This window comes from Equus przewalskii, chromosome 28, assembly GCF_037783145.1.
Source record: "Equus przewalskii isolate Varuska chromosome 28, EquPr2, whole genome shotgun sequence".
Lineage (NCBI taxonomy): Eukaryota > Metazoa > Chordata > Mammalia > Perissodactyla > Equidae > Equus > Equus przewalskii.
The window spans coordinates 5,938,081-5,963,845 of record NC_091858.1 but is presented as its reverse complement, the minus strand read 5'-3'; the positions used below and the strand labels follow the sequence as shown (position 1 = coordinate 5,963,845).

The following is a 25,765-nucleotide window of genomic DNA, read 5'->3' as shown; positions in this document are numbered from 1 at the left end:
TTTGTCTTCCATTCTATTGCTATGGTATATTACACTAATTGATTTTCAGATGTTAAACCGCTTGCATTCCTGGGATAAATCCCACTTGTTCATGGTGTATAATCCTTTTTATATGTTAGTGCATTCAGTTTGCTGGTATTTTGTCTAGGATTTTTGTATCTGTTTTCAATAAGAGATACTGGTCTGTAGTTTGTTGTTTTTCCTTCTTGTGATTGCTTGGTTTTGGCATCAGGGTAATACTGCCTGGATAGAATGAGTTGAGAAGTGTTTCCTCCTCCTATATTTTTTGGATAGTTTGTGAACGATTGATATTAATTCTGCTATACATATTTGATAGAATTTACCAATCTGGTCCAGGTACTTTTTTCAGGGGGAAGTTTTTAATTTACCAGTTCAATCTCTTTACTTGTTTTAGATCTATTTAGATTTTCTCTTTCCCCATGAGTCAGTTTCATAGTTTGGGTCTTTCTAGGAATTTATTTTATCTAAGTTATCAAATTTGTTAACATACAGTTACTCATAGTATCATTTTCTTGTTTTTAAATGGAATTAATCAGCCCTGCTGTGCCTTTTTCACAGAGTTTGAGAATCAAGTTACATAATGTTTATGGAAGTGCTTTGAAGATCATATCAAGTGGGAAGTATTTTATTTGTGCTAAATTCTTAGTTCTAGGAAAACATAACCAGGTTACACTGTCTTCAGTTTATGCAATTTAATATTTATACTATGCTCCTCCTTTGTGAATTGCATTTCAGGGGAGAGATTGTTGCCCTTGTTACCAAAGGAATATGAACTGAGGTTAAGTCGGAGGGGGAGTTAACATGGTTTTGGGGCCCGTGTACCTATTTCTTGAGGGTAGCAGAACATAGTTCCTACACTGTTAGGGTCAAAGGGTGTCAGTGCCCCGTTAGGAAATCAACTTTGGGGTCTGGCCCATTCAGCTCCCAGCCCGCCCTGAGAGTAGCTGTTCCTTTTCTTCTCTGAGGACGTACTGAGCTTGATCCAGTCACTGATTCACTAACCTCTCCGGTAGCCCATACCTTAGATGCACTGTATTCGTTCATCTCACCTTGTCCCAGCTTGCTTCTAAGTCAATAATAAGGTCCTTGAAAAATACAACCCAGCTGCCTTCAAAAATAAAGAATTATTTTATATAACGCTTCTAGAAGGTTTTCTTGCTCAATACGAAGGCAAATCCAAAGAGGAAATAACTCATTTAGAAAGGGAAGAGAAGTTGGTGACGCAAGAAACTGACTCCTTAAAATCAGAAATCTCTCGGTGGTAGTGTTTTCTGTGTAAAAACATGTGAGGTGGCAATCATAAGAGAAGGTGGTAGTTATTCCTCACGACTCAACACTTACCTGTTCTGCAAAGGGGCTCGGAGTGTGACTCTTATCTCCTTTACTGAATTATAAGCCCCACGCACTTATTTTATCATCTCTTCATGCCTAAAACAGTGTATGCTGCGGGTCATAAGGGCCTGAGGTTGGTTGGTTAGATGATTATCTCAGAAAGTATTTTGTCATTTGATTTTAGGGCTTCAAGTCCTGATGAAGCTAACAGTTTAAACTAGTTAGGGAGTGTGACATTGAACATCTGGTTTGGATCTTTATGTAGAATTTCTTAGTACTGTGGCTTACAGTCAATTATACATTTGTAAAGCTTCACTATCACGGCTGGGCCCTCCAAGTCTGTGGGATTTCTGCATATCATTTATGTGGCCCTGAATAGCAGAGACTCACACTTTGGGCTTGAGTTCAGAAATCCAGGCCAGTGTCTTAGTAACCAGGGATCCTATTCCGTAGTTGTCAGATTGAGGTTTGCTGAGTATGAGACATATTACAACCTAGAGGGTTGTGTGAAACCTCCACCAGTGAGGATAGATTAGAGCAGGGAAGTAGGAACAGTTGCATCTGTTTGAGATGTCTAGCCCAGCTTAGTCATATGGATTCTTCATCTCATTCTGAGCACTCAGAAGTATGGTGCTGTTGGTTTGTTCCTAGAAACCAGCTGCCCCTCTGCTTCCATCCTGACTCTCAGATGCCCGCCCCTCAGTAGATGCAACAACACAGACTGATGTACTTGACTGGGTCGTACCATAGCATTGAACCTCCAGCCTGGAACCCTTCTTCCTTGGCTCTGATCCCACATGGGTTTTCTCAGAGTCACCCCCTGAATGAAGAAAAATCAGATGAATGAAGATAGCTCTAGAATTATTTGAGAGGCTTTCTACTGTGGTTGAGCCATGACCTGCCTGTGCCCCAGATTTGGCTGCATTGCCTCCTTCGCTTTCCTTCTCCCTTGCTCCCTCCCTGTCTGGGTTTTAACCTTTCTGAGCCACAGTTTCTTCATCTGTAAAATGGGGTTAAGAAATACCTCACAGGGTTGTTGTGATTAAATAAAGTAATGTATCTGGAGCTCCAAGCACAGTTACAATAGTAGTGTAATTATGAAGAATTTTTCAGGAGGCAGACATTTCAAAAACAGCCCTTAGCAATAAATTCCACCCTTCTGTCTTGGGAAGACAAGGAGAGGTGGCTGGTTGAGGTTGGGAGTAGGGGTCCTACGGTGAAATGAAGACAAAGGAGAAGCGGGTAGAAGAGGATTAGGTTTGGGCTGAGAAGAGATTTTTGTGCTTCATAAGAATGATTCTGGGCCTCAGGATGGGGGAATTGGCTTACTATTAGTAATTTGTTTATGTATCTGTAACATTTGGGGATAATTTAATGCTTGTCTAAGGTTTATTGCATGAAGATCGTCGCACAACAAAAGATCTGTGGGTGAGTCTAGAAGAGAGGCCAAGGCTGTGTCCCAGGGTTTTGTATAACTTTTCTTTGATAGTACATGGCGAATGTCTTTCCATGTCAATAACTACTTCAGAACATTATTTCTACTGTTGTTGTACCACAATATATTGTTTTTGTTTTTGTTTTAGTCATTGAACTGGAGTCAGACAGCTAGTCATGAGGGAGTTAAACAGTGACTGGGGAGACTTTTTCTTTATTCTTTTTCTGGAGGACGTAGGGCTGGGTACCACCGCTGGAAATCTTGCAGAGTCTGGTTGCATGGGGATTTGCCTGGTTTCCCTTGTGAAGATCATCAAGCCTTGGGTAATCACAAATCACGCTGCTTTTTCCATCACATGGAGACAGAACCTTTGTCCTTGCTACTGAATAAGACTGAATTTCTCTACTATCTGTGAACAAACTCTTATCTTATAGGGTACATGAAAATGGGAGTAAATAGCACATGTGGTTGAGAAGGTTTTTCCTTGACATCAGATATGTGGTGTCTTTTCAAACACTGATTTTCTGAGTGGTTCACACACTGCCTGGGTGTCCTACCATTCAATCCTGTTCTGAGGCTGACTGTCCGGGCCACAGTGACTTACAGAACTCAGGAGAATAGTTTACTGGTTTATTACAAAGGATGCAGCTGAGGCACAGCCAAATGGAAGAGATGATAGGGCAGAGTGTGGAGCTTCCTGTCCTCTCCAGGCATGCCGTCCTTCCTGCACCTCGATGTGTTCACCAGCCTGGAAGCTCTCTGAGTCTCACTGTTCACGACTTTTTATAACCCAATCTCAAGCCCCCTTCCGGTCCTCAGAGGTTGGGAGGAGGATGCTGAAAGTTCCCACCCTCTAATGACGTATTTGGTCTTTCTGGTGACCAGCCCCCATCCTGAAGCTGTCTAGGGGCCCCACCTGAGATACCTCGTTAAACTCAGGTGTGATCCAAAGGGGCTTGTTATGAATAACAGAGAATACTCCTGTCACTCCGGAAATTTCCGAGGGTTTTAGGAGCCCTGTGCCAAGAACCTTGTGCAAAGGCCATTTTTATTATACCGCAGATGTCTAGTGTGAAAAGATATACATGAAAATGTTCATCACAACAATGATTATAATGACAAAAAAATTTGGAAACCCTCAAAAATTACCTGACAGGCTCTGTAGCACAATGGATAGTGCATTGGACTTCTAAAAATTACCTGACGTGTAGTATGACTTTAGTGTTTCTGTCATTAGTTTAACAAATGAATGTATATTTTAGCGTGGAGGATGGGGGAAGGGTGGAGTCCTGTGCCAGGTGGTGCTAAGCGCAAAGAAGCGACCCCAACAGGGGACATGTCCACCTGCACGCTCTGCAGCGTTTTAGATTTGCTGGAGAGGGAGGGATTGCTCTCTTCATTCATGTCACTTTTTAAGTTGCTGTTCTCAGCCAAAAGGCTGACACTGCGAGTTCTCTGCATAGGGAAATGGTTAACAAATGTGGCGTTTGGATGTGTTAATGGCGTCCCCTAGGAAACTGCCGTGTCCATTAAGGTAGCCGCTAGTCATGCGTGCCTATTTAAACTAACCAAAATTGAATAAAATTAAACATTCACTTCTTCAGTCATGTTTCAAGTTCTCAATAGCCACATAGAGCTAGTGGCTGTCTCATTATACAGCGCAGATGATAGAACAGTTTTTACCATTGGATCCACACAAGGTCACATGTTACATTTGGTAGAATTATGTCTTTTTGGTCTCTTTTAATGTATTAATCTCTTCTCTCCATTCCTCTACCACTTTTTCTTACTTCATTTTGTTTAAGACAGAGGGCCACTGTCTGTGTACTGTCCCATCTTTGGGATTTATCTATTTCCTCATTTCCTGTAAGCTGGAAATTAGGTCTAAAAACTTGATTCAGGTTATGTATGTATTGTTTTTTTAACAAAAGTAGAAAGAGGATGAAAAGGGCCCATACTTAGGTTGCATGTGTGCCCACCCCTTCCCCTTTCTTTGTTAGAAAATTCTAACAATACTGAAAGCCTCTTTCCAGTTTTCCCCAAAGGCATCAATCACTGATGAGTTTCCCCTGCCTTATATAATAAGTTGATGTCTTTGTATATTTAAACTGAATAGGGTCTCAGGCCGTACGCACTGTTCTTCCCCTTGCTTTCTCCACCTAACCTGTCTGAGATGCTCCCACATTAGCACACACAGGTCTCCTTCATTGTTCCACGCCCATACAGTATTCCAGTGGAGTGTTGTGCCTTAAATTATCTATCAGGCCCCTGTGATACTTTATAATAGCACAAAAAAAACATGTGGGAACCAGCACTTCAGTGAACATCCACATCCTTGTACATATGTGTGTTTGGTCCTCTTTGTGAGCATAGTTAAAGTAAATTCCTAGCATTGGAAATCATGATCTGAAGCATCTGTTCATTCTGGATTTGGTAGGTATTGCTACTTCCAGAAAGATCCCACGATTGACTTGCCCACAATATGTACGGGAGTGCCTCCTGGCCGCCTTACCTGGCTGCTGTTCCTGACCGTCATCATGTGTTAGTTTTTACAGATCTGAAGGGTTAAAAATGCTATCCTGTTATGAAAAACTATATGCCAACAAATTGAACAACCTGGAAGAAATGGACAATTTCCTAGACTCCTACAACCTCCCCAAACTGAATCAGGAAGAAATGGAGAATCTGAATAGGCCAATCACAAGTAAGGAAATAGAAACGGTAATCAAAAACATCCCCAAAAATAAGAGTCCAGGACCAGGCGGCTTCTCTGGAGAATTCTACCAAACATTCAAAGAAGAATTAATACCTATTCTTCTCAAACTATTCCAGAAAATTGGGGAAGATGGAGTACTCCCTAACACATTCTATGAAGCCAACATCACTCTGATTCCCAAACCTGACAAGGACAACACAAAGAAGGAGAACTACAGGCCGATATCACTGATGAACATAGATGCAAAAATCCTCAACAAAATTCTGGCAAACCGAATACAGCAATACATCAAAAAGATTATACACCATGATCAAGTGAGATTTATACCAGGGACACAGGGATGGTTCAACATCTGCAAGTCAATCAACGTGATACACTACATCAACAAAATGAAAAACAAAAACCACATGATCATCTCAATAGATGCAGAGAAAGCATTCGACAAGATCCAACACCCATTTATGATAAAAACCCTCAATAAAATGGGTATAGAAGGAAAGTACCTCAACATAATAAAGGCCATATATGACAAACCCACAGCCAACATCATACTCAATGGACAAAAACTGAAAGCCATCCCTCTGAGGACAGGAACAAGACAAGGTTGCCCACTTTCACCACTCCTATTCAACATAGTACTGGAGGTGTTGGCCAGAGCAATTCGGCAGGAAAAAGAAAGAAAAGGAATCCAAATAGGTAATGAAGAAGTAAAACTCTCGCTGTTTGCAGACGACATGATCTTATATATAGAAAACCCCAAAGAATCCATAGAAAAACTATTAGAAATAATCAACAACTACAGCAAAGTAGCAGGGTATAAAATCAACATACATAAATCAGTAGCATTTCTATACACTAACAATGAACTAACAGAAAAAAGAACTCAAGAACTCAATCCCATTCACAATCGCAACGAAAAGAATAAAATACCTTGGGATAAACTTAACCAAGGAAGTGAAGGATCTATACAATGAAAACTACAAGACTTTCTTGAAAGAAATTGACGACGACATAAAGAGATGGAAAGACATTCCATGCACATGGATTGGAAGAATAAACAGAGTTAAAATATCCATACTACCTAAAGCAATCTACAGATTCAATGCTATCCCAATCAGAATCCCAAGAACATTCTTCACAGAAATTGAACAAAGAATCCTAAAATTCATATGGGGCAACAAAAGACCGCAAATTGCTAAAGCAATCCTGAGCAACAAAAACAAAGCCGGCGGAATCACAATCCCCGATTTCAAAACATACTACAAAGCTACAGTGATCAAAACTGCATGGTACTGGTACAAAAACAGGTCCACAGATCAATGGAACAGAATTGAAAGCCCAGAGATAAAACCACACATCTATGGACAGCTAATCTTCGACAAAGGAGCAGAGGGCTTACAATGGAGAAAAGAAAGTCTCTTCAACAAATGGTGCTGGGAAAACTGGACAGCCACATGCAAAAGATTGAAAATTGACCATTCTTTTTCACCACACACCAAAATAAACTCAAAATGGATCAAAGACCTAAAGATTAGGCCTGAAACAATAAGTCTTCTAGAAGAGAATATAGGCAGTACACTCTTTGGCATCAGTTTCAAAAGAATCTTTTCGGACACTGTAACTCCTCAGTTGAGGGAAACAATAGAAAGAATAAACAAATGGGACTTCATCAGACTAAAGAGCTTCTTCAAGGCAAGGGAAAACAGGATTGAAACAAAAAAACAGCTCACTAATTGGGAAAAAATATTTACAAGCCACTTATCCGACAAAGGGTTAATCTCCATAATATACAAAGAACTCACACAGCTTAACAACAAAAAAACAAACAACCCGATCAAAAAATGGGCAGAGGACATGAACAGACATTTCTCAAAAGAAGATATAAATATGGCCAATAGACGCATGAAAAGATGTGCATCATCGCTAATCATCAGGGAAATGCAAATCAAAACTACACTAAAATATCACCTTACACCTGTTAGATTGGCAAAAACATCCAAAACCAAGAGCGACAAATGTTGGAGAGGTTGTGGAGAAAAAGGAACCCTCATACACTGTTGGTGGGAATGCAAACTGGTACAGCCACTATGGAAAACAGTATGGAGATTTCTCAAAAAGTTAAAAATAGAAATACCCTATGACCCAGCCATCCCATTACTGGGTATCTGTCCTAAGAACCTGAAATCAGAAATCCCAAGAGTCCCTTGCACCCCTATGTTCATCGCAGCATTATTTACAATAGCCAAGACGTGGAACCAACCTACATGCCCAGAAACTGATGATTGGATAAAGAAGATATAGTATATATACACAATGGAATACTACTCAGCCATAAAAAAAGACAAAATTGGCCCATTCGCAGCAATGTGGATGGACCTCGAGGGTATTATGTTAAGCGAAATAAGACAGTCAGAGAAAGACGAACTCTATATGACTCCACTCATAGGTGGAAGTTAACATATTGACAAGGAGATCTGATCGGTGGTTACCAGGGAAAAGGGGGGGTGGGGGGAGGGCACAAAGGGGGAAGAGGTGTACCCACAACATGACTAACAATAATGTGCAACTGAAATCTCACAAGGTTGTAATCTATCATAACATTAATAAAAAAAAATATAGTATCCTGTTTATTGATTGTGTGAAAGTGGGCATACTTTTCCAATATGTTTTGGCCATGTATTTTTTTTTAATTGTTTACTTGTTGAACCCTTTATCATATAGAATTTATTCTTAATTTCAGTTGTTCATTGGAAGGCACCATGGACAGTATATTTTTAAATGGGAAATGAGGCGGAGGATTTATGGTCTGGTCGCGGCTTGCCACCTCCAGTTGGTAAAGTCCTTAAGACATGAGATTCTTTCTGTGTGTTGTCTTTAATTCTTCTTTTAATTACGTGAGTTTTTGTTTGTAAAATGCTTGGTCCTGGTGCCTGACAAAGTAGTCAGTGGTCGACTTCCTCCCTTTTCTTCCTTTATGTTCTTCTCTTGCTCTATACTAGGTCTGCGGCAGCCAGCTTATCTGGTGTCCAGTGATGACCCTTGTGTTTCCTGCACGTCTGGCGTGTGAGCCTGTCTACCAGGGCTTCACAATGCCTGACCTCCCAGTGGGACTAGCCCAAGTGAGGCTGCCGGGCAGGCTGGCAGTCTGGCTCTCCCTTCAAATGAATGACCTGTAAATATCTGGCTGTTAAAAGAGCTCCTTGTCAGTAGAGTGGAGAAAGGTCTGCAGATTTAGGCCATACTTTGGCTGTCTCCTGACCTTATGCTGCATTCTGCAGAACAAAGTCTGAACCACCCTCTAGACAAGGAAAGTATTTACCTGAGTTTGTGCCACGAAGGTGGTTTCCCAACCCAGGGTAGCCTGTCCAAGTATCCCTTCCTACCACCGGTGTACTGACAGACCACAACCCCAGCAACTTCCACCTGATGTCCAGTGCCCCTTAGGGGGCTGCTCCACCCTTCAGTCCAGTCTTCTTTTTTTTTTTGCTTGAGGAAGATTAGCCCTGAGCTAATATCTGTGCCACCCTTCCTCCATTTTGTGTGTGGGTCACTGCCACAGCATGGCTGACAAGTGGTGTAGGTCTGCACCCGGGATGGAACCACTGAACCCAGGCTACTGAAGGGGAGCGCACGTACTTAACCACTAGGCCATGGGGCCAGCCCGCCTTCAGTCCAGTCTTAACGTTGACATGTATGAAGTAAGGTGACTGAATTTTGTTTAAACAAACCTATTTGAATTTGTGTTTTAGTGAATGTTGCCTCTCAGAGATTTAGTCCACCCTTAAAATTGCTTAAAAGAGCCCCTGCAACACATTCCTTTTGAGTGTTCTCAGAGGTGACAAGCTTTATTCTTTGATGTTGAGATTTTTTTCCCCAGTAGCTTGAGTTTAAACCCAGTGTTGTGATTGAAGTTACAACTACAAAGTAATGAGGGGAGCCCTTCGGAGGACCCTAGAAGTGGTCCCAAAGTGCAGTCTTCTGGAGCAGTGCTTCCTAAATGCCCCACTGTGAGGAAGGCTGTGGGTTTTCTCCCTTGGGGAATGCTCTGACGTCATTTTTCATTAAATTTCAGGGGCTCTATGAACCCTTTGAAAATTTTCCTAAAAACGCTTCCCGAATTATTATAGAAGATGCTCATTATCTTATATTGATTCTGAGATTTTGTTTGAAGGCTGCTGCCTCTGAGTCAGACCCTGTATCTTAGACTTGGGTGTGAGACACTGTGTTCGTCTTGAGGTCAGAAGGAGGCCAGTGCGTGTGGCTCTGCAGTGCAGGAGGCCTGTCACGTTGTAGCAGCTTTCTCGCTTTACATATCAGGTATTTAGAAATCATCACAGGGAGCTTCTTGTAGCTAAAGGAGAGGAAGTGATGGGACAGATTTAAAAGGAGCTTGCAGACAACGTTTTGCCAAAAAGTTAAAATCTGAGGGGAAAAAGTCAAGCATATTTGAAAATAAGGCCAAATCTGAAATGTTAATATACAGTGTTTTCCAAACGGTTGCTGTTTTATCTCCTCTTAAATGAGATTGTACATGTGAAAGCAGCTAGCCAAGTAGGCTCCCAGTATATGTTAGCTGAATACGCTTCTGAGTTTCAAAAATATTTTGTGCTAATGGCATTTCCCCTCTACTAAGGCTTTCAAAGTTTCTCATAAACTTGTATTTTAACCCAGTGTATTTTCAGCATACCAGAGTGCAAACAAGAATGTCAAGCTGTTACCTCAGCTTTAAAACTTTGGCATTTGGTGCCTTTTTTTTTTGATATTATAAAGGGGGAGGGAAAATCTCTTTCTACATGAGAAAATCTGTATCCTGCATGAGCATTAAAGGCATCTACTCTTTTAGAGCACCCACGGGCGATTCACACAACCTTTTAGATTTTGGGGAGGCTGGTTATTGAAAGGAAGCGTTTCATTAACAACAACAAATGTGGCAGAAGTGGAAGTGTTGGTCTATTTTTGGATTTCCTCTGCTTGCTTTGAATTCATCTGCTGATCTAATCTCTGACTGACTGTGTTCGCTATGCCGCCAGGCAATGCTGTGCTTGTCAGAATCGGCCAAGCTCATCAGCCTCATTCCAGGGAGAGAGCTTTTCAGCACCCCGGAGGAAGGTTTTTAAGGAATATAGGGTTTTTGTAAAAATGGAAGGATGAATAGACGTAGGTTAGTTACATAACAGTGTTGTCAGATGAAAATCAAGGGCTGACGGCTGTGGCTGGAACTTTAGCTGATGGGGGATTGGGAATGGAGCCTGCTGACAGCTTGGAGATTTGACTTCTTACTGACAGTTACTTGTGGTGTGACACTTGAAGTTTAGGTTCTCTTTTAGGGCAGCACTAGATATGTGGGGCCAGCTGGTACTGGGACACTTGCTGATAGAGAATGTAAATGCAAATAAAATCATCCTCAAACATACCTTTTTGAATTATGGGATTAATTGATTTTTTCCGGTTTTACATTCTCACAATTTCCAACTCTGGTTTAAGGCAGTGAGCAGTGCTCTCCAACGCACTCCCTCCTGCCCCGTCAGTACTTTGTACTGGTGACGGAAGATCCTGGACCACAGAGGGGCATGCAGGGTCTGGGTGTAGGACCAGGCAAGCCTGCCTACCTGGCACCTGTCCTGAGCTAGCCAAGAAATGCCTGGGCCAAGTGTCTTCTTCTTTTTTTTTTTTTCCTGCTTTTTCTCGCCAAATCCCCCTGGCACACAGCTGTATATTTTAGTTGGGGGTCCTTCTAGTTGTGGCATGCCTCAGCATGGCCTGATAAGTGGTGCCATGTCCGCCCCCAGGATCCGAACCTGGCGAAAGCGGAGCGCACGAACTTAACCACTCAGCCACCGGGCCGGTCCCCGGAGTGTCTTCTTGTTGGAGCTTCTTCACTGCCTGCTCAGCTGGGGCTGAATTCAGATGAGGGGTGATGTTTTCCTTCCCCGTTCCTCCACGGTGGGTGCATGCTTTATGATGCTGCAGATAAAACTCTTTAATCCCTGGAGCTACAGGCATCCTGGGTTGCTGGGTCTGTGCGGGGTTGGAACTTTCCTCCTACACTGAGACACATTCTCGCTTTCATTCCTCCTTCCTCCCCAGCTTTCAGGCTGCCTGCCCTGTTCCCTAACACTGTGAGGTACTCTCCCTTTCTACAGTTTCAGGTTCTCAGCTTGGTAAAAGCAGCCGATAGAGAAGGGTATGAGGATCTAAAGGGAGTAGATAGATGTGGAGGAAAGAGGGAGGTTCTGCCCTTTGCTAACGAAGAATAGGGCAGAAATGGAAAGCTAGGAGAGAGGTAAGTGAAAGGCAGCTCTCAGGTTTCCCCTTGGTCTGTGGGAGGCCTGGGATTGATGGTCAAGGAATGGAGAAACAGAAAAAGGGTTCCAAGAAGTGGGTGAGAGGTGGGACGACAGGAGGAAGGAAAAACGGCAGGTGGGTTGGTAAGACTGTACAGTGGGCCCCCAAGATCCAAGGTGGGTTGAATCTACAGATGGGGAACCCACAAATACTTGGATTTCGTGTCCTTGAGGAACCAGTCCCGTCAGGGATGCCTACCTTCTCCTTGTCTCTAGCCTCACCCTTTCCCCTTAAATTATCTCAGGCCTGTGGGGAAGAACACAGAGGACTGAAGTACTGGGGCCCTGCGCCCCCAAGAGGGAGCGTGTTGATAAATGTGTAGAAGTCAACGGCAAGGAGGGGAGAAGGGGAGAGAAATTATGTAACACGCAAAATTGTTTTTTATTGTCATCAGCTTCCAACATCATGCACAAAAATAGACCCTCCACATTCCCACTGCCCAGATTAAATAATGATCAAGATTTTCCTGGACTTCCTTCTACCATCCTCTTATTTTCTTTTTCTTTTCTGTTGTTGCTTAAGTGTTTTTAAAACAAATTCCAAGTAGCATGTCATAAATATTTCAATATGCGTCTCTAAATGTTTGGACGCTTTCCTATATAACTATGATATCCTTATTAATAATATTACTCTTCTAATTTACAAAGATGGTTAAAATTCTAACTTTATTTTAAATTGGATTAATCCTTTTTAGATAAACTTTTTTAAAAAAAAGAATCAACCACTATACAAAATTTAGATTTAAAATATGCTAAGGCTCAAAGGTGAAAGTGTAGGATGGAGGTAACTTATAATTATGTAGTATTCACATCTACATCCATGGCTTCAATTAAGTCAAATATTATTCGCAGCCCAGATCTCCTCTCTGAGCGTACTGCCGTCTCAGCATCTCTACTTCAGAGTCCCAGACAGCTCTCAGCGTGTCAAAGGCCAAACTCCTTGCCCCACTCGACAGCCCCCCAGCTCTTTTGCTGGTGTTCCCTGAATCTCATTGAACGGTGAGACCATCCTCTCGTTCCACAAGCTAAAAACATACGAATCATCTTTGATACCTCCTTCTACTCCAGTCCCATGTCCAACCTGTCACCAAGCCGTGTCAATTTTACCATTTTCTGTCTCATATATTGTATTCTTCTCCTCCTGGTCATTAGCACCACCCTAGTCGAAGCCCCCAGAATAACATACTAGCAGTTCTCGCTGTCCCTTTTTGACCTTTCCAGTCCTTCTCCACTTTGCAAGGGGAGTGAGCTGTTCAAAACATACATCTGATTTTATTCCCCCTGCTTAAGCTGTCTGTGGCTTCCTCTTGCTCTCAGGGTAAAAACGGGAATTCTTAACAGGGCCGGCAGGGCTCTGCAGGCGTGGTACCTTTCTGCTTTCCATTCCTCCATTTTCTGTCTCCCCCTCATTCCTTCAGTAATTATTTAATGAAGGTCTGTATTCCCTAGTAGACTCTAAACTGCATGGCAGCCAAGACCTCGTCTTTTTTGCTTGCTGCTGTTATCTCCGGTGCCTAGTACAGAGCCTGGTACATAAAAAATGCTCAGGTATTTGTTGAATGACTGAATGAGTGAATCCGTCCAGAAAATATGTTTACAGATTACACTTTAAAGAGTCTGACCATTTAATTGCTATAAATCTCTTAAATATCTAAATTCTTGAAGGCCTGAAATCAGAGGGCTCTCAAGGATCTTTCAGCTCAAACTTTTCATTTTATCAGTGAGGAAACTAAGGCCCAGAAAGCTGAAGTGACGTGTAAAGTCCCTGAGCTGGTTAACAGCAAAATCAGTCCTATTGCTCGGGTCCTCTGACTGCCAGTGCAGACGTTCTCTGTGAGGGAGCCGTGGTTCCTTAAGCGTGTCCAGAATGTGCATTATTTGGCTGTTGTGTAGTGCTGTGTGTTCACCAGCGTTGCCCAGGCGTCAGGCCCTGCCTTGGCCTGGGTATGGAAGCTGTTCTTTGTTTTACTGACAGATAGGGAGCCGCTTCTTTGCACCCACTGCATTTTTGGTTAGTTTTCTTTCTTATAGTGAGTTGGAGTCTGTTTCCTTCTTTCAGTAATCCACATTATCTGATTTTATTCTCTGAAGCTGAAATAAATTTAATCCCTTTATCTAAGCAGCCCTTAAAGTATTCAAAGACCCTATGAGGTTTCTCAGTTTTGTAGGCTAAATACCTTAATTCTAAGGTATTTAGAATTGTTTATTGACACAACCATCTTCATCTACATTCGTCTTGGGGCATTCACTTTTGTCCCTGATTTTTTTAAGATGAGGAGTTCAGAACTGAATTCAGAATCCACTGAATTCACAATCCCAGATATTATGTGATCAGGATACTCCAGGAAAACTACTTATTGATTCTGGCATCAAGAGGTGGATCCAACATAATGCTTCAGCAGTCGGGCCCTGGGGTTGGACAGACTTGGGTTTGCATCCTGGTTCTACCACTAGCTAGCTGTGTAACCTTGGACTTGACCTTCCTTAAAGCCTCGTTTTCCTCATCTTTAAAATGAGCTAATAAGACTGTTGTCTGGATCCAGTAAAATAATCGAGGTGTGCTGTTAGTAGCCCACGGCTTGGTCCATGCAAGCCCTCAGTGCTTTTGAGTTAGTATTGTTGTCATTGGTATTTTTGTTTATCTGACTGTGATCTAAGATTGCATTTGCTTTGTGCTCAGTTGCACCACAATGGGTTATCTTGAGCTCAGAGAATCTAATTATTGTTTGTGTCACTTGGATGATGTAAATAGACCTATTTTGGAAAAGATTAAATTGATCATGGGAGATGAAATATATTATACTTGTAAAGATTCAGAATTTGAGTTTTTAAAACAATGGGATTTATGAGATTGAAAAATACAAATTAACTAGATCAGAGTCTAATTAAAATCTAGTTATTTCCATTTCAATAGTGTTTGAGTTATATGTTACTGAGAGAAACTTGATTTACACAAGTCAGTAGTGACAAATGATCATTCTAAACAATTCCACTTAGTATTTGAGACTATTCTTCTGTTCCAGAAGCCTGAAAAAGGAGCAGAGAGAAATTTGTATTTCAAAGTTGTTACCAATAATATCTAACAATTCATCTAATTTCTTTTTTAAGTTAATTCTTATTGAGTTTATGATAGTTTACAATCTTGTGAAATTTCAGTTGTACATTATTGTTTGTCAGTCGTGTTGTAGGTGCACCACTTCACCCTTTGTGCCCACCCCCCACCCCCCCTTTCCCCTGGTAGCCACTAATCTGTTTTCTTTGTCTACATGTTTAAATTCCTCATATGAGTGGAGTCATACAGAGATTGTCCTTCTCTATCTGGCTTATTTCACTTAACATAACTCCCTCAAGGTCCATCCATGTTGTTGTGAATGGGACGATTTTATTCTTTTTTATGGCTGAGTAGTATTCCACTGTATACATATACCATATCTTCTTTAAACAATCATCAGTTGATGGGCACTTAGGTTGCTTCCACATCTTGGCTGTTGTAAATAATGCTGCAGTGAACACTGGGGTGCATAGGACTTTTGGAATTGCTGATTTCAAGCTCTTTGGATAGATACCCAGTACTGGGATGGCTGGGTCATAGGGTATTTCTATTTTTAATTTTTTGAGAAATCTCCATACTGTTTTCCATAGTGGCTGCATCAGTTTGCATTCCCACCAGCAGTGTATGAGGGTTCCTTTTTCTCCACAACCTCTCCAACGTTTGTTACTTTTTGTTTTGGTTATTTTTGCCATTCTAATGGGTGTAAGGTGATATCTTAGTGTAGTTTTGATGTGCATTTCCCTCTTCATCTAATTTCTTAATTTGTAGGTGTAAAATTTAGAGAAAGTACATAAAGTGGTTCCTCATGAGTTCAGATCTTTTTGGTAGAAAGTGTAATATTAAAATGTTTAACAGTATCATTTTTAAAAGTCTCAGATACTTTTGTGGCTGTCTCTATTAAATATTCACTGTTTCAAGGCAAATTCCTTGTTTTGCAAAACATTTGAGATTCTCTGACACCCACTGGGGTGTCCAGCAATTTAGTTAGTTCTGACACTACCTATCCATAGTTAGCACAGACCCGGAATATAAAGGGCTCAGTCCCACGGGACTGCCCCCCACTTCAGATGTCAGTCATGAGTCTCACTACCTCTGACCAGCTGGCTATAAATTTGGGGGTTTCCACAGTCCGCTTTTCAGCTTCCATAATTCGCTAAAATGACTCATAGCAGTCAGGATGCAGAGGACGAAGTGTGGGGGAGGGGCGCAGAGCTTCTGTACCCTCTCCTCCTCGGGCACGCCACCTCCCAGCTCTTTACGGAGGTCGTCAACCTGGAAGCTCCCCGAACCCTGTTGTTTAGGGGTTTTTATGGAGGCTTTATTACATAGGCACGATTGATTAAATCATTGGCCGTTGGTGATTGAGCTGAAACTCCAGCCCCTCCTCCTGCCCTGAAGTGAAGGTGGGTGGGGCTGAAAGTTCTAACCCTCCAATCACGGCCTGGTCTTTCTGGTGACCAGCCCCCATCCTGAAGCTGCACAGGGGCCACCAGTCATCTCATTAGCATACAAAGGCACTCTTACCACTCTGGAGATTCCAAGGGTTTTAGGAGATCTGTGCTAGGAACAAAAATATTTTTTATTATGCCACAGATGTTGAACCTAAAAAGCTGACAGTAAGCACCAAAACTTAAAATAAGTGATAACTACAGTGACACATGGTAATTAGTCTTTGGGTGGTGAACACGATGTAGTCTACACAGAAATGGAAGTATAATGATGTACACCTGAAACTTAGGTTATAAACCAATGTTCCTGCAGTAAAAAATAAAGTAAGTGAGAACTATCTCTCCTGTGATGTGATCAAGATCTTATACAATGACTGATGCTAGGGCTTGAGCAGGTGTGCCCAGACCTGGCCTGGCCTCTAACCGTTGCACCTGGACACATGTAGATTTTTGCAGCCCTGGTTTTTGATGTTGTATTTTCATTGTTACTTGTCTACCTCACCCCCTGTCAGCACAAAGAAACAATCAATAACACATTCATAACAGTTTGAATATATGGAGAGAGAGAATAGGAGAATGCACACACACAAGTTAAACTGTCAGGACACTCCAAAACATTCTTGTTAAAATTTTGTGTGTAATGCAGGTGTTTTAAAATTTTTTATTTTGAAAGGTTTTAGACTCTACGACAGATAAAATAGTACAATGAGAACTCCCATATACCCATCCCCGATTCAACAGTTATCAAGATTTTGCCACATTTACTTTCTCTTTTTTAAAAAAATACTTTTGAAGTACGTTAAAGCAAATCCCAGGTATCATACATTGAGAGCGTTTAAAAATTACAGTCTTAATAATAGTTATCTATATATTTAAAAACAAAACTTAAACTGGACAGTGGTAGCGTATCTAAAGCGCCTCTGCAGAATATGGTTTGTAAGCCACTGCCCGATTCCAGTCAGAGCGGAGTCCTGTAAAAAGAAGTGTGCGTTAAATTAAAACTGTCCTGGCAATTGCTGGCTCTTTGATCCTGGATTAGGATTAGGCAGGAGGATTAGAGGGGCATCTGTGAGTTTCCTTTAAAATCGTGGACCCCGTGATAATAACCCGTTTCTTCCATTTTTTGTTGCTGGTCTGTTGTTATTTCCAGATATCTAAGTCAGGAAAGGCGCTGTCTCAGTTAGTGCCTTGAAGAAATGCCCTCATTAACACCTTCCTAATTGCAGCATTTCTCTAATAAGACCCCAATTAAGAAGGATCTTTATTTTTCACAAGTGATTTGAGAGAATGTCCGGCTCAGCTTAGAGACAGAACTTCTAAAGAAAGAAAATAACTTTGTTGTTTTATGGTCCGTGTCTTGGTACAATAAGGGCTATTCATTTTTAAAGCTACTTATATCTGCTTTTTCAAATTAGTTTTTTTATTTGGTTCTTTTAGTTTTTAAGTCTGCAGAGAAGGGGTTCTGAGCTGGTCATGGTGGGTTTTTCATTTAATTTGAAACAGTCTGATTATTTAAATTCTATTCTGTGGAGTAGTGAATACTTATGTTTTTAATATCCAAAGATTAAAATCTGCTTACCGCATAAAATGTGGGCCCTGAAACCATCAGGCAGTGCCTGGAACTGTGTCAGTGCCAGCTCTGATCCCGGTTCCTGAGCGGCTGGTGTCTGAAGTTTCCTCCAGACCAGTTTTAACCTACAGAATTTTAACATCATATTAACACACTTTGCAGTAGGCCCATGATCTATTTAGCCTTTTCCTAAATAGCTCTGTTTGGTATAATCATTATTTGTATAACTTGGATAATACACACACAGAGTTTGGGGTGGGAAAATTCATTTTGGGGTGTAGTACCAGCTGTTCCCTTTCAGGCTGCACTTGCCGAACCCTGGAGAGGCTTCAGAAAAGCAGAAAGGGAAGAGTTTGCTGTTGGTCTAGGTGGCTTCAGATGGTAGAGAATATTTACCAGTGCCAAAAAGATAATTCTCTAATAGACCGCTTTTGTGTTTTGTTTTAGAATCACAAGAAGCTGATGAACAGCTGGTCGCAGAAGTGGTTGAAAAATGTTCATCTGAGACTTGTTCTAGAGCCTCGGAAAATGAGGTATCCCCGCAGGCTGTCGATTCTTACTCAGTCAAGGATTTCAAAGAAGAGGTAGAACATGATATTAGCAAAATTTCGGTGGTGAGGCCATTTTCAATAGAAACCAAGAATTCCACGGATATCTCGGTGGCTCTTGGAGCAAAAGCAGCTCATGGCCGTGTGACCGCAGCCTTAGGGGATGCTTTGCCCTCCAGCACCCCAGAAGCCCTCCAGGACAAGGCGATGACCGAAGGCACCATGGGGGTTGCACTGGAGGCTCCCTCGGAAGCGGATCTGAAGGCCGGGAGCTCCTGTCCAGAGCCTGTGCCCAGCAGAAGCAAGCTAAGAAAGCCCAAACCTGTCTCTCTGCGAAAGAAAACAGTTGGCGACTTCTCAGAAACCGAGACCGCTATGGAGGGCACGCCTCTCCCCCGGGCATCCCATCCATTCGGTCCTGATGACATGGATGGGAACACAGATCCTTCTTTGCTGGGAGGCGCCAGGATCCAGAAGTCTCCCCCTGACATTAAGGAGACATCAGGCACTCCTAGTGACACCAACGACTCAGGGGTTGAGCTGCTGGAGGAGTCGAGGAGCTCACCTCTGAAACTCGAGTTTGATTTCACAGAAGATGTGGAAAATGTCGAGTCCAGGAAAGCCCTCCCAAGGAAACTTGGCAGGAAACTGGGTAACAGACTGACTCCCAAGGTACAGAAGGATGGCGTCAATAAGCCCGTAGTCGCCAAAGGTCCAGAGCAGCCCCCAGAGCCAGCCGCAGACAGTGCTGCTCTCTCCCCAGCACCTTCTAAGCTGGACCCCAGCCAGTGGGACAGCCCCAACTTCAGTCCCTTTGGGGGCCGCTCCACCCTGCAGAACTCCCCCACCCTCTCCTCTAAGGGCTCCTACCACTTTGACCCAGATAACTTCGACGAATCCATGGATCCCTTTAAACCAACGACAGCTTTAACGAGCAGTGACTTTTGTTCGCTCTCGGGTAATCATGTCAGTGAAATCTTAGAATCACCCAAGAAGGCAAAGTCGCGTTTAATAACGTGAGTGACGGTGGGAGCGGGCGTTGTGTTCTGTGTACTCTCTGTGAGTTTGGCAGCAGCTGCTTTTGGTTTTGGTGAACTGAAGTTATCGTTGAGGGGCAGCGGGGCAGACCCAAAGCTTTTAACTTTATGCTGCACTCCTCACTGTGTCGATGACTCTTGTGTGGACTCAGAAATACCAGGTTTCCTTTTTAGATATCTGCCTGTTTCTGAATCCTCAGCTTATTCAGCTGGGCAGTTTTTCCCTTAGCTTGGGTACTTTTTTCCTGTTTTTTGTAAAAAAAAGAATGGCATGAGATAGGCAGGTAGAGATTTGATAGTTTTCAGAAATCCTATCTGGGCTGGCAGGACTCGCTTTCTGTACAGAATTGAGTGTCAGTGCTGGGCACCATCTTCAGATCTTCTATGAATAAAACAAAAATTCCAAGCCTGCAGATTACCTGTCTAGTATCAGTAACGTGTAGAAAAGGGTCTTACAGAAGTCTTTTCAGTTAAAACAGAAAGCTATGCTTTTTGTTGGAAACAAACCTATGGCTAAAAGTTGGTGAGAATTCTTAAGTCTCCATGTTTAGCTTCTGGCTCCATCAGTAAGGAGGTGAATTTCCAATAAGAATCAAGAATGTTTTGAACGATGTTGTAAATTGGACTGAGTCAGTCAGTCCTTTGTTGTGTGTTGTCTCCCCCACTCCTCTTCTCCTGGGAAATTTGCAGCCCCTTTTGCAAGGTCCTTGGAGCTCCCAGACTGATTACCTCAGGCCACGTTCCGTGTCAGTTTAAATGTGTCACAGGGTCACCTTATCACAAAAATGGAGTTGATAACAATACTCCCTTGTGGCCCTTGTGACATTTTACTAACAATTAGGTATAAAGAAGGAGCAAAGACATGGAGGATGAAATATGAAAAGGAAAGATGAGAAGAGGTGCCATATTTCTCGTCACCATAGACCAGTCAGGGAAATAATTTTCAGCATTACTATGAATTAAAGAAAAATGCTAGACAGTGTGGTGAATTATAGTGGAAAGAAAGGTTTAATGGTTTACAGTGCAGAGAGTATCAATCAGAACCGAGAAGCTTGTTAGGAATCAGTTCTTCAGCAACCGCTGAAGATGCCCCTGAACGTCTAAGGGGAAGGAGGTGTCATCAGTAGCTCTCGATCTGTTCTTTGATTGTACACCGGCAGTTAAATGGTCCTGAAAAAACAGCGTTGCTCTGGTGTCCTCAGAGTGCCCTTCTGTGGCTAAGATTGGCTACACAGGTCCAGACAGTGCTTGGGGTGCGTGTTGGCCGTGCCATCGCCTTGGTGCTCCTAACATGGGATATCCTAAATAAAGGTTGCCTCTGGCTAGCCAGCTTGCTAAGGAGTCATTTGGGAGCCTTCCTTTCAGCCCCATGTTGCCGGTATGTAGCCAGTGTGTTCATGTTAGATAAGGATAAATCTGGGCCAGAGGGACGGAAATTTGTCCTACACCTTATTTTCAGTAGCAAGAAGCACCCTCTCTCGAGTCCTACCACCCTCACCTGGTAGCATTTTCCTCCTATTCTGTTTTTGGTGAATGAACTTCTTGATCTAATATACTTTACAGATTTTTTTTTTTAACTCTTACGCAATCAAAACTCTTGTCCCCTTGTTCTCTCTGCAAGAGAAGGGTGCTCGCCCTCTTGTGTAACGCTGGCATTTTGTTTGGCAGATCCCTCCGTTGGTAGGGACTAGAAGTATACACGTGGAGGTCGAGTCTAGTGGAGAGCCAGAAGATCTGTTAACAGGTTACTTGTGTGGCTTTTTCAAAGATGCATATAATTGGCATCTCAGATTCTTCTGTAAAATGGAGACGTACTAAGATTGGGATTTTTCTGGACCAAATAAGATAAATTAGGTAAATCATTTTAAGCTTCTTAGTGATATACGTCTACTGTAGATATAAGCAGATACATTTTCAATTATATTTTTCTTCATGCATTGCCTTTATTCTTGATGACTAGACACTTAAGAGTAAGTGTTCTCAGCAGTGAAGTTGGTTTTATACATTTACAAATACTTGCAAGCTTACTTTTCATCTCTGAATTTGAATATGTGGCATTTCCGAATGTTCTGCCACCGTCTTACTCCGTTAGAGTTGAGGTTGCTGATAGTCATCCACTGGCCAGTGATGACCTTCACGAGTGTGACAGTTTTAGTGTGTGTCACCTTGTAGAAAGAACTTTGCAGGCTTTACATCTGCCAGAAGAGATAAATATTCCAGGCTTTACATGATTTTTTTCTCCATCTGTCTGTCTCTTTCCTGTCTCTGATTTTGTTGGTGCATCAGGACTACTGAGCAAGTGAAATTTCTCTGTTTTCTGTTGTAAGTACTCCTGCTGTTGTTTCGGTTTGGCCCTGGGACCGTCGGCAGTTCCTCTCCCAGCCTCCCCAGATCATCTTTCCATAGCATGTTGGCTTCCCTTTCTGAGTTTGACCTTCTGATGATTTTTTGCATTTCATTTGCCACTTCATGAGTCAGCTTAGCCTTGCAATTGTCTGTCCCTAGAGGAGTGGCCATCGGCCTTAGGTGCGAGAGCTTGCGCTCCCTGGCTTGGCTGGCCTCACGTGGCGCTTTGATACCGAGTGCTGGCTTGGCCCCGAGGTCATCCCAGTGGTGTTTTCAGGGACTACTCTGCTATTTAATGTTGGAAATAATTGCCCTTTTTTGTTGGGATAAGGCTGCTGGCTTGGAGCAGGGGATAAATTTGAGAGTTAACTCAAGTTTGGTGGCAGGAGGTAGCACTTAGTAAGAGCGTTCGTAAGGAAAACCATGAACTAGATAGTGGCCGTGCACATTCTGGTAACTCACATGCTTGTCTTTTTCCCCCTAGAAGAACAAGTTGCAATATTTTTTTCTTCTTTGTCAGAGTGGCGTTTTCACTGGAAATTTTAAATTCCTTAAAAACAGAACAGAATCCGAACCAGCCTTGACATCACAAATTATGTGCTAGTTAAAAAATAACAGCTTTCCCCAGTTCCGGCCTTTGCACAATACATGACATTCATTTTCCATCTTACTACTGAATAGGAACAGTAACAATTTACTCAAATATTTTTATTTTTATACTTTGTGTTGACCACAGTTCTTCTCTGTTAGCCCACAGGTCTGGAGCTGTCTTATCAGACTTCTGTGGCTTTTAGTGCAATAAAGAATTTTTAAAGAATCTGGTCCGGCGTGGTAATTTTTCCAATGACTTGTCAAGTGAGTGAGGATCAGATGAACGGAATGTCTCTGGGTGCTAAGGCTGCTCTCCGAAAGGCTTTTGGTGGCTTGTAATTGAACTGGAGGGGTCAGAGTCCCGGGACTGAACGTCCCCAGAAGCACGTGAGGAGGTCTTTTCAGGGAACGAGCTGAGCTATAGTTCTGTGCTTGCCCTGGCTCGGGAGATTCCGAGACATAAAAGGTGTTCCCACCTCTGACTGTAGATGTGTGACTCGTGTGGTGCTGTATGCTTTGGCTTCTGTCTGCACACACTGCTACCTCTGCTCCATCTCATAGCGCGGAAGTTGCCAATGTGATTCCAAACCGGCCTGTTTTTTTTTGTTTTTTGTTTTTTTTTCTTTCCAGGAGTGGCTGTAAGGTGAAGAAATATGAACCGCAGTCTCTTGCTTTGGATGAGTGTTCTCAGGTATGTCTGTGCCTGTCTCCAGAATGTCTCTTAGACCAGTGGTTCCCAAACTGGAGATTGCAGCCCCATCCCCCCAGGGGGAGGGCGTTAATGAAGACTTTCCAGTGGGTGTCTAAGAAGTCAGCTTTAGGGAACCGATTTCCAGATCCTTACCTTCCTAAACTGATCTGAGAAGGCCCCTGAGGACAAGGGGACCCTTTCACAATTACCCTATTCCCACTTTTGCTTGGTAAAGTTCCCTGTCATTCATTCTTTTTACTAAGATGCATTATCACTGGGTGGACACCTCTGGGGCACCAAGCAAAGGGGAGATTTGAAATGTGGGTGCAGGTTTTAAGAAGGCGATTGACTCTAACGACTGAATCATTCTTTTTTCTTGAGTCAGATGGTTTCAGCAAAACAGGAGAACCTGAGTTGTCAGCCCTAGACCATTAAAAATAATTTTTGATACAATGTTTTATGTCAATTATATCTCAATTAAAAAATAATTTTTGGTGGTATAATTTTTTGGTACAAAACTTGGAAAGCGGTGCAAAGAATTGAGAGAAAGTTTTAGTACAGAACTTCCTCCTGTTTCATCTGTTTATATAAATAAGGCTTCTTATTATAATTATAAAAATGAGAAACAGGAATAAATTGATGCCGACCCTTGTTTCATTCTAGCAATAAATATTTGTCCATGACTATATGAATTCATTGGGAAACACAAACAAAGAAGAAAAACCCAGGCCCATATGATTGCGATGAGATCCTTTTTTCCTTTTTAAAACTTTATTTCAGCATAAATGATGATTACAGAAATACAGTCATTGGTTAATAAAATGCATTTTAAGTTTAACTTATCCAACACAATCTGGACCAAAACCTTGGTACATGATTTAAGATTTTTTTTAAAAGATTTGCAATTTGATTTATTCTTCATCTATTAAAAATATAAAATATCCACTTTTAAATGCTGCTAAAGGAGGCAGCAAGAACCATGAGAAATTTGACTCAGAAAAATAACACATACTGCACTGTAAAAGTTTTTTTTAAATTGATGCAACAAAATGTAATTGATGTCTATTTTTAGTAAAAGTTTACTTTTGTGTTTGATAGTACTTCTCGAAAGTCGTAACATTTTTAGAATAAATTGTGCACTAGTAGTTGTAATGAAAACTCTCCAGAAGAAAAGATGTTAATACTTAGAGAGTTATGGTCATAGAACAAGTTTTTTTAATTTTTAACTTTTTTAACAGAGAAGTATGATAGGGAGGCCTTTAAGAGACTTTCAGGTGTGCAAATGCATTTCTTTGCAATAATTTCTTGGTGAAAGTGGAGTGGAGATACAGATTCAGAGAGGAAAAGGAATAATGTAAATTTCTGACTAAAGAGCCTATTCGTATTTGATTTTAAATAGATCACAGAGGATTAAATAGATTTTATATAGATCGTAGAGTATGAGATCACTAGAATAACTAGATTGAGTTAAGCAAGGCCGGTATTTAAAATAGACCAGATATTATATCCTTTCCAGTTAATTAAACTTATGCTGAAAAGTTCTTAAATGTCACCTGAAGATACAGTGGGGTACATGGATTTTCAAAAGAAATTCGGAAGCATATGAATAAAATATTTGAAAACCGCTGCCTTGGACCGCTTCAACTTCTTGCTTATAAATTTAGGCTAGAGGGGCTGGCCCTGTGGCCGAGTGGTTGGGTTTGTGTGCTCTGCTTTGGTGGCCCGGGGTTTTCCCAGTTCAAATCCTGGGTGCGGACGTGGTACCACTCATCGAGCCACGCTGAGGCAGCGTCCCACATGCCACAACTAGAAGAACCCACAACTAAAAATATACAACTATGTACGGGGCGGGGGGGGGGTTGGGTAGAAGAAGGAAAAATAAAATCTTTAAAAAATAAATTTAGGCTAGAAAACCTTAATTTTTCAAGTCTCAGATTTGAGTTACAGAAGCTAGGTTCTAGAAAACACAGCACTGCGTGGTTGGGAGACCCCAGCTTCCTCTTTGATTTGTACCCAGATCTATTGAACATCCGTGTGGAATGGCGGCTGCCTTGCTCCATTCCTGAGAGGTCGCTTTCCCCACGGATTGCCCTCCTACACAGTAGCATCTTGTCTTCATCATTTCCCAGGATGAAGGAGCAGTGATCTCCCAGATTTCAGACATTTCTAGTAGGGATGGCCATGCTACCGACGAGGAGAAACTGGCATCCACGTCATCTGGTCAGAAATCAACCGGGGCCGAGGTGAAAGGTGAGCCAGAGGAAGACCTGGAGTACTTTGAATGTTCCAATGTTCCTGTGTCTACCATAAATCATGCGTTTTCATCCTCAGAAGCAGGTATGGAAGCATATCTTCATCTTTCTAATGTACATAAGCATGGACATGCCTGAAAGCCTAACGCAGGAGACGCCTTAGAGGTTAGAGCATTGGGCCACTGGAAGGATAGATTTAGGAGGCTGATCTCTGCTTTGCTTCTATACCTAGAAAAGGACCCAAAGGGGTGTCTTATCGAAGCGGCAGGGGCGTCTGGAGAAGTGTGGCAGGATGCACAGGGGACGTGATGTATGAGACTGCTTGGGTTTTTCAATGAGTTATGTAATGTGGTCATATCTTAAAGCATAGTGGCCTGTAATC

The 25,765-nt window shown here is 42.1% G+C and overlaps 1 protein-coding gene across 32 annotated transcripts in view; it reads left to right on the top strand.

The window, feature by feature from the left end:
• Nucleotides 1-25,765, top strand: part of TACC1 (transforming acidic coiled-coil containing protein 1) — a 120,313-nt gene that overhangs the window by 71,137 nt on the left and 23,411 nt on the right. For 9 of the 32 annotated variants that reach the window (XM_070598839.1, XM_070598843.1, XM_070598824.1 and 6 more), the window contains 3 exons: nucleotides 18,366-19,482; nucleotides 23,071-23,131; nucleotides 25,261-25,381. In XM_070598839.1, coding sequence (XP_070454940.1) covers nucleotides 18,674-19,482; nucleotides 23,071-23,131; nucleotides 25,261-25,381 — 991 coding nt within the window. In that variant the 5' untranslated portion in view covers nucleotides 18,366-18,673. Of the gene's footprint in view, nucleotides 1-18,365; nucleotides 19,483-21,789; nucleotides 21,826-23,070; nucleotides 23,132-25,260; nucleotides 25,469-25,765 lie in introns of all 32 variants that reach the window. The other 23 variants (XM_070598831.1, XM_070598829.1, XM_070598844.1 and 20 more) reach the window with 5 other exon arrangements.